This window comes from Arachis ipaensis, chromosome B2 (assembly GCF_059453495.1).
Source record: "Arachis ipaensis isolate K30076 ecotype BB chromosome B2, ASM5945349v1, whole genome shotgun sequence".
In the NCBI taxonomy this organism is placed as follows: Eukaryota; Viridiplantae; Streptophyta; class Magnoliopsida; order Fabales; family Fabaceae; genus Arachis; species Arachis ipaensis.
The window spans coordinates 91275297-91283673 of record NC_142437.1 but is presented as its reverse complement, the minus strand read 5'-3'; the positions used below and the strand labels follow the sequence as shown (position 1 = coordinate 91283673).

At 31.0% G+C, this 8377-nt stretch overlaps 1 protein-coding gene across 2 annotated transcripts; it reads right to left on the bottom strand.

The window, feature by feature from the left end:
* Positions 1 to 483: 483 nt before the first annotated feature.
* LOC107625461 (1-acyl-sn-glycerol-3-phosphate acyltransferase 2-like) lies at positions 484 to 8172 on the bottom strand. Of its 2 annotated transcripts, XM_016328103.3 has the most exons (12): positions 7774 to 8172; positions 6901 to 7023; positions 5460 to 5499; positions 5214 to 5287; positions 4919 to 4978; positions 3827 to 3904; positions 3549 to 3707; positions 3096 to 3221; positions 2790 to 2882; positions 2435 to 2521; positions 1571 to 1799; positions 484 to 839 (listed from the first exon to the last, which is right to left on the bottom strand). In XM_016328103.3, exons 1-12 carry the CDS (start codon positions 7852 to 7854, stop codon positions 826 to 828), a joined length of 1164 nt encoding a protein of 387 aa, XP_016183589.1. In that variant the 5' UTR covers positions 7855 to 8172; the 3' UTR covers positions 484 to 825. The 2 variants fall into 2 exon arrangements, with proteins under 2 accessions (XP_016183589.1, XP_016183588.1); XM_016328102.3 differs by lacking the exon at positions 484 to 839 and having other exon boundaries at positions 1259 to 1799.
* Positions 8173 to 8377: the final 205 nt, after the last annotated feature.

Below are 8377 nucleotides of genomic sequence, written 5' to 3'. Positions count from 1 at the left end.
CTCCAAACACCACAAAAAGTTACTGGAATAGCGACTGATTTAGCGACAGATGTATGTGATTGTTAAAACCTTAGTCGCTAAATTTAAAAATATTGATCAATTTCAGCCACTAACTGTTGACGACCGATTTTGTTGACCAATTTTCAACCAAAGCTACCAAACTAATATCAAACGATTTTTTAGTAACTTAAAAAATAAGTCGCAAAATGACGACCAACTCTTTAGTTGCAAAATGACGTCTAACGTTTCAATCGCGAAATTAGTCGCTAATTGGAAATCGATTTTTCAAATGTTAAATTTGTCTTTAACGGTAAAAGAAAACTCCTATTTTCGTTCTTAATAGCGACTACCTTTATGATGGCTAAATTGGTCGCAATGATTTCGATCACTAACAATAATTTCCTAAATTATTAATTTTTACTAAATTTCACATATACTATTCTTAAAGCGTAATTTACATATATAATTAAAATTCAACAAAATATAAAAACGATTAAATAGATTAATTAATTCACATAAATTCTAAAACATTCACAATGTCTACATATATAGTAAGCAAAAGTAATATTTATATAACTATTCACATCATTTAAATGTCTTAATTACTAACTAGTATTATGCTACAATAAATACAATCACTCTTCAGACGATTGTTTACCATCATCATCCTCTCCTGCATTTGTTTCTTCTCACTCTAATTGAGAAATTGAAATTTCAAAATTCAACTTTTTCCTCATCTGTTCCAGCAATCGGTTATTGAAATCAAATTCTTTTGCTGTCTTCTCCAACCTAGTTGTCAAGGCATTGAAATGCTTTGTGGTTGCATCAACTAAGAAGACCTGTAGACAGTATCATCATTTTGCATTAGTAGTGCTGTGCTGCTACTTAGATAAAGGCTAGTAATTGTTTGAATGATTGGAAATAGTGCAAAACAGAAGCTACAGTGAGATAGTAAATGATTTGAGTCAAACACAGTCACTGATATGGTAATACATAGCTACATATTTGTGTAATTTTTTTTTTTTAAAGGAAGGGATTGAGAGTATATATCTGATGGAGTCACAGAGAAGAAGATTTCGAGACTAGGAGTTTGTGAGGGCGTGTTACAAAATTACTTTTGAATTTTGGGTCTCAAATTGGACAAGTATTGCTAATAGATATATCTTTGAGCAACTAATATAAATTCAAGATCTTTACAACTATAGCTGTTCAAGAAATGGTTATTCATGTAGTGTTAGTAAAAATTAATAATATTTAAGATTTGAAAATGTACAACTACCTGATATTAAAAAGGTGATACAAAGTGTATAATTTATCTACTCCACCCTATTGTTTGTACATATTTAACCCGATTAATAATAAAATAAGTAATCCATATGCATACATCATACAACAAAGAAGAATTGAATACATACCCTAGGTGGATTTTGGTAGCACAAAAGATAAAAAGGAACGAAGAATCTAAATACACGAAAATGCAAATAAAGTTCATCAAAATGGTACTCAAAAGAATTCCAGTGTAATGAATTAATTTAGCAAACAAGTAACTTCATCTAGTCTTGTTTGTTACCCCTAGTCTCTGCTTGTAACTGTTCTCCTCTATTTGTTTTTATAGGGACAACTTTTGCTGGTGTTGAATGCTCAGATTGTGAGAACCGAATCAAAATTTGCATTAGGATAGTAACAACTCCCAAAGCAGCCATTGAAATTGTGAGACCTTTCCATGACATTAGTAGTGGAAAAAAGAGAACGAACTTCACAAATCCCACAAAAAGCAAAATATACCATGATATAACAACCTACACCAAAAGTTAAACTTGATTAGCAAAAAAACTCATTAGAAAACATGGTTCTGAGAAGCGGACCTAACCGGCCAGATCAACCGGATAAATTGGGAACTAGTTACCAAACTGGTTTGGTTAAGACAAAAATCGATTGGCAACGAACCAAAAAAATCGATCAAAAAACCAGTTAACTCGTCAAACTGACTTATTTTAGCAGTTAACCAATTTAAAATAATAAACTACAAAAAAAATCAATTTTTTCTAAAAGACATATATTTTATGCAATATATTATTTTATTTTATTCGATTCAACTCCGATTGAACCTCGTTGAACTTTTAAACCTTTGAATCTTTAATTCTACCGGTTTAATGACCAGTTCGGTTTTTAGAACATTGTTAGAGAACATAGAAGCCATGGAGGGGAAGGAAAAATTGGGAAGAGCTTGAAAAATAAATTGGATCACAAACAAACACTTACGGGGCAGAATTGAGTTTTTTGCTTTTGAGAATTTTGAAGAAAAATCTGCCAACTTATACTTTTCAAGATGCATTGTAGTTTTGCTCTAAAATTATTTTACTCCATACAATGAGATACAAGAAAAAGAAGATAAAAAAATGCAAAAGTCATACATATTGAGAGAGTATCTCACCAATAGAGACTTGATCGGTTTACCAGCATCATGAGATTCTTTGTCACTAAATTTATCTTCATATTTATGTTTGTCTAACAATGCATCCTGGTGTGCGCAATGGAGAAAAGACGGTGAGGGAAAAAGAATATAAAATAATTAAAAAAAGTCATAAAATGAAAATCTATAGACACAAAGCAAAACAATATATCAAAAAACTTTTGCAAAGGGTGTGTATGCACAAACTTCAGAAAAAATAAACTATTTACTCCTAATTGAATAAGAAAATCATGAAATACAAGGAACTTTTTGAAAGTATGCCTAGCAGATTCTTTATAATATACATAGAAATTATAAGATATCAAATTGAACCCACCTTAGCCACAAATACATCTCGACACCATTGAGCAACACCTTCATCATCCTTGGGTAATTCATTCATCAAATGTCGTTTAATATGAACATGCACCTAAAAAGGTAACAAGACTAGGCTTTTAATTGAGCAGGGCATTGGATACAAAAGATATTATTGAGTTATTGGCAATTCAAACAAAGGATCAGGATTTAGTTCCCTAACTTATAATTGGATGAGAGAAGCTTTTTCATTTGAGTAAAAGCCAGAAAAAGAAGGGATCAAGTCAATGGTGCAGTTGTTTCTAAATCTTGATTTTGATTGGCTTACCACTGAAGGTTCTCCCTTGAAGATTCTTAGCAATGTCGGAGGAGGTGAATTCTTAGGAATAGCTAGAGTTACATCATAAATGGCAGGAACAAAAGAACGCATATTGCTCACTGCTGAAACAAATCCCTGTAAAACAACATTGAATGTGTTATAATATAACATCCGAAGAAAAAAAGGGAAGCACCTCCAGCACAAAAATGCCTGATTGGCGCTTTCTTCACAGAATGTGTGTTTCGCTTAGGCGCCTTCCAGTCAGCATGCGAAAAAAAAAAAATACGAGGTGCCACTTGGCAAAACGATGGCACCTCAGTAAATAATTTGAAAAGGGAGACATTTTGGCAAAAAGTTTTAAAAATGGTGATATATTAGAACAAAATAACCCCTAAAAATCATGAAAAGAAAAAAAAAAAAAATACAAGATGCAAAAGAAAAAGGGAAAACAAGTGATTTCACCTTAGTTCTTGGAATCAAAACGTTTCTAGGAACAGGCAATCCAGTTGTGGTTGCATATTCCTGAGCAGCTAAAAGTTTGGCCTGTGTAAATCTTGTTCCTTCTACAAAGAGAGCCAACCAAAAGGGAAGAGGGTAATCCTGAAGTCGTTGTATGCCTGACTGAATTACAATATAACAAGCTCAACATAAGATGATCATAAAAAGAGAACAAGAAAACATTGAAAGACAAGAATATCTAATTTTGTGAGCATAAAGCATATATTTTAAGTAATTCATACCTTCAATGTGTTTTCATCTTTGGCCCAACTTCTCTCTAGAAAAAGATATTCAGCAAACCACATTGACCAACCAATCACCTTCATATATTTAATTTTCCGGTAGATTAACCATGGTAACAAATAGGGAAAATCATAACATGATATTATTCTAAAACGCTAACAATTGACAACAAGGAAAACATACATAAAATGTTGATGGTGTGCTACAATGAATTATATCTCACAAAAGGTTAAGTCGTTAAATAATGGTATATGGATGACTGTAATATCTACATGCACATTCTCATACATGAGTTACCATTTTCAAATTATGTTGAAATTTGATTTTAAATGGATGAGTGAGGAAACGAGGGGTTGAACTCTAAAACTAATTGGTCATATTGGGATTTGACATTATGTCACATCAAGCTAGACATTATGCAAATGTAGTTCATGCATGATAACAAAAATATAGAGTTAGTACTCATATTGGTCTCTAAAGTTATATTCGCACTTCAATCTGGTTTCCAAAGTTTCGGTTAACTCAATTTAGCCCCTCAACATAGAATTCGTGACTCACATTGGTCCCTAACCTTATTTTCGTCACAGAACAATTAATGATGTGCTGAGATGAACTTAAAACTGACACACTAAACTTCTTAATAGGTATTTAATGTGGTAATTGAAATTTCTTTTACCTCACTTTTCTCCCTCGAAACCTTTAAAACCTTAACCCTAATTTCACATAAGGGTTTTAAAGACTTAAACAGAAAATTGAAGTAACAATTTTAATTGCTACATCAGATAGCCATTAGGAAGTCTACCATGGCAGCCATCAATCTATCTCAATACGTCGTTAATAGTTCTATGAAGAAATCAGCCACAGGGACTAACGTAAGTCACGGATACCAAGTTAGGGACCAAATTGAGTAAATTAAACTTTGGGGACTAGATTGAGGTGCAAGTGTAACTTTAGAAACCAATTTGAGTATTAACTCAAAAAATATACCTGATCAGGTAAAAATAGATCATTTCATGAATTATCAATCCTTATAGTAGCTTGCCTCTTTTTTTAATTATTATTTCAAAGTCACAAGTCTAAATGAATCATACCGGAAGAAACTTTGATGACTTCTTCATCACAGCAAGGGCACTGCCAAGGCATCCAGATCGCTGTTGTATGTTCAATAATAAATAGTGATTCAAGCACAAATAAAATGTCAGTCATAAAATATATAAAGGATATGATATTTCACTATAAAGTATCACAAATGTAAAAATTGGGTTTAGATGTGCCTCTTTTTGTCCTAAGCAAGTCATGCTTAAACGTGTGAACATGTTAATGTGCTTGCAATGCTTGCATTGAAGATGTGAAAAACCCAAAAGTCATACTAAATAAGAAAATCACCTGAGCTAATATCCATCCAACAAGCCAATCAATATCACTTCTGTGATTGCATATGACAAGTGCATGCTCTTTACCTTGAAAATCATGACAAAAACAGAGGATGAGATTTTACTCCAGGAAATTTTGGCCCTTCAAAACAACCTTCTTTTACTTTCTAAAACAAACTCAACCATGCACACTAGAAGAAGAAAGAGGAAGAAAAGTTGAAATGGATTACACACCAAATGCATGGTACAAGAAACTTACCCATCTTGTTTATGATTTCTTGATCTGTGAATATTTGGAGCTGAAATAAGAAAGATCCAAATGAAAAAATTGATCATGCTAAATGCAAAATAGGAAATTTTAAACTGTGGTGAAATTCATGATGTTCAATATAAGATAACATCATATTTTTATCATTGTTGAAGGATGTGAAAAGTAAAATAGAGAGAGGCATTATGGTGATTTGGTGAATAAAAACCAACATAAACAATTATCTATTGAAAGGAGCAAGCAACAAAAGGAGCACTTTCAAGAATAGACTAATTCCTAGTCTTTTAGGTGCTCGATGCAGCAAATGATTTGAGAAAAGAACCATTAGCTTCAATTATGACTAAAAGTTTACCTAAGCATAAAATGTTTTCCTTTGACAAGGATAAGTCCCATTACATAATAAAGCAAACTCTCTCAATATTTTCGTATATGTGAAAACAAGTCTATCAAAGAGAGAAAGAACAATGAAAATCTCCGTGCTCTATTATTTGGCAGAATAAAGTAGAAACATTTAGTCTCTCACCAAATTTTTTTACTCCCTTCAAATCTTTTGTTATTGGTTAGACAACGTAGATTGAAGGAGAATAAAATCTGTCTAAAGTGAAGCAGAAAAGTAACTACAAAATGATAAAAATAGTGAAAAATAAAATAATTCATCTTCACTTTCTCTAACTACATGGATCACTGTTCTATAGTAGTAGTGTATGACATTAGAGTATTTTTTTTATATATAGACAAAAGAACATGTAATGTCTTTTTCTGAAATACCTACATTAATAGGAACCCAACATCTTTTGCAACAATTTCAAATCCATAACGGCATTGACAGTATAGAAACAGGCTACTGTAATTAAACAAATGATCATAATTTTTATTTCTGACCATTATTGTTACTGTAATCATGTAAAGAAACTGGCAAAATTGGATATTTTACATGATAAATTAAACACATCCTACAACATCCTCAACCTATGACACTCAGTTTTAATCAAACCTTATTTTCACAATTCTATTTAGCATCTTTTTAGTAGTAGGAAAAACCATAAGACCAGCTTTATATCTTAAGTAAGCAATTTCTAATGAAAATGTATGGTATAATTTTACATCATAACATAAAGGACTAGAATCTCAGAAATTTTGTAAAAAAAGATGTTCGTTGTAAGTCACAAATGCACAATATATCTAAATCTAATCTTACTAACTCTCATTCTTGGAAAAATGTATAGTTGACTATCAAGTTCAAAGGTTCTTAACTTCTTATAAGCTTACAAAAGCGAAGTAACATATTTCAATAAAAACTTAAAAATCCAATTTTACCTCATACAATCAAGATACTCCTGGCAAAATGTAAAAGAAAACTTTGAACTAGCAAATAATAATACCAAAAAAAAAAAAAAAACCATATCGGAGGAAAGGGAAGTTGATTTAATACCTTAACTCCTGCCCACCAATCAAATAGCCATACAAGTTCTAGCCACAACAATTCTAGTGCTACCCTACTGATTCTTCTGTACAAACTCTTGGATATTGGTCGTACAAGGCAATAACATATTGTCTGAGGCCAAATAAACAAAATCAAGAGGCTATATAATTAATTAATTAATTAAAGTAATCCAAGACATCTCATACAATTCTTGCTGCACAATTTAATCAGTTGCATTAAACCAAAAGTGATTCTCTCTTATCAAAGAAAGTTGAAAATAGTAGTTATCAACTTATTATTAACTTTCTTCGTTACGCAATGATTTATGCAATTGCTAGAAACAATCAAGCAGTTTCTTTCTCAGATTTTCAAAACTAATAAGCTTAAGTTATAATAATAATAATAATAATAATAATAATAATAATTTGTTCTATCAACAATTAAAAATCAATTAAAGTATACCAAATTTTCAGGCATAAGCATACGTTAAAAATGAAAAAACGCAACAACTTGATCGAGTGTATATGACAACAACATATCAAATCAAATAAGCAGTCTAATTTTCTCCTTTATCACAAACAACATTAAAAAATGGAATAGTTATATTTTTTTCCCCTTTTATTTTAAACTCAACGAAATGTGGATGAATAATTAACAAAAAGATCCTCCCAATTGAAAACCCTATTATTTAGATTATCAAAGAAGAAACACACACAAAAAGAAAGTATCTTTTTCCCTCTACATCGTTATTGTTTTTCCAGCAACAACAAATTGAAAAAAAAAAAGAAATATATATCAAACAATATCAAAATTTACAATTTTATTATTATTGTTTTGGGAAAAGAAAATTAAGGAGGAATAAGAATCAAAGAAAAGAGTTACCTGAATGAGATTAACGATGAGACCGGTGGTGAAGAATAATATTCCCACAGGAACAATAGCAACTACGGCTGGGACAGGCATAATAACCACAAAACATAGAACACAAAAATGCTGATTGAATTTGATTTAATGAATTTAATTTCAGAGAAATCCTATTTGGTATTGTGTATTCCTCATGAGTGTATTCTTGTTTCTATTCTTCCTCCTCTTTGTTTTTTCTAGCTTCTGTGTGCATGCAAAATTTTAATACATTAAATAAAATAAAATAATTTTTAATTTTATTTTTTAACCTCAACCTTAGCCAACCTCAAAACGTGGTTTGCCAAAATTTAAAGGAGACATCAAATACACGCCCCATGATCATACCAGTGGCTAGAAAAAATAGTCACTGTTTTGAGTGTTTTCACAATAATAAACTAAGGTTACAAGATTAGGAGCATGTCTGGGAAATTGAAAGTATTTTTTTTATTCAAGTTATTTTTCAAAGATTACCTATTTTTATTAGTCTCTAAAAATTTTAAACATGGATATTTTAGTCTTTAAAAAAAATTAATATACAGATCAATTCTTAAATTTTACTTCGATAGATAAATCAGTCTTCAAA

Bases quoted from the DNA above. Each gene is read 5' to 3' on its own strand.
- LOC107625461 (XM_016328102.3), bottom strand. From the start codon at position 7,854: ATGCCTGTCCCAGCCGTAGTTGCTATTGTTCCTGTGGGAATATTATTC. The intron at 4,979-5,213 runs GTGATTTTCTTA...AACATACAACAG, and splicing joins TTGGATGGATATTAGCTCAG to CGATCTGGATGCCTTGGCAG. The intron at 3,222-3,548 runs GTGAAATCACTT...GTTGTTTTACAG, and splicing joins TTTTGATTCCAAGAACTAAG to GGATTTGTTTCAGCAGTGAG.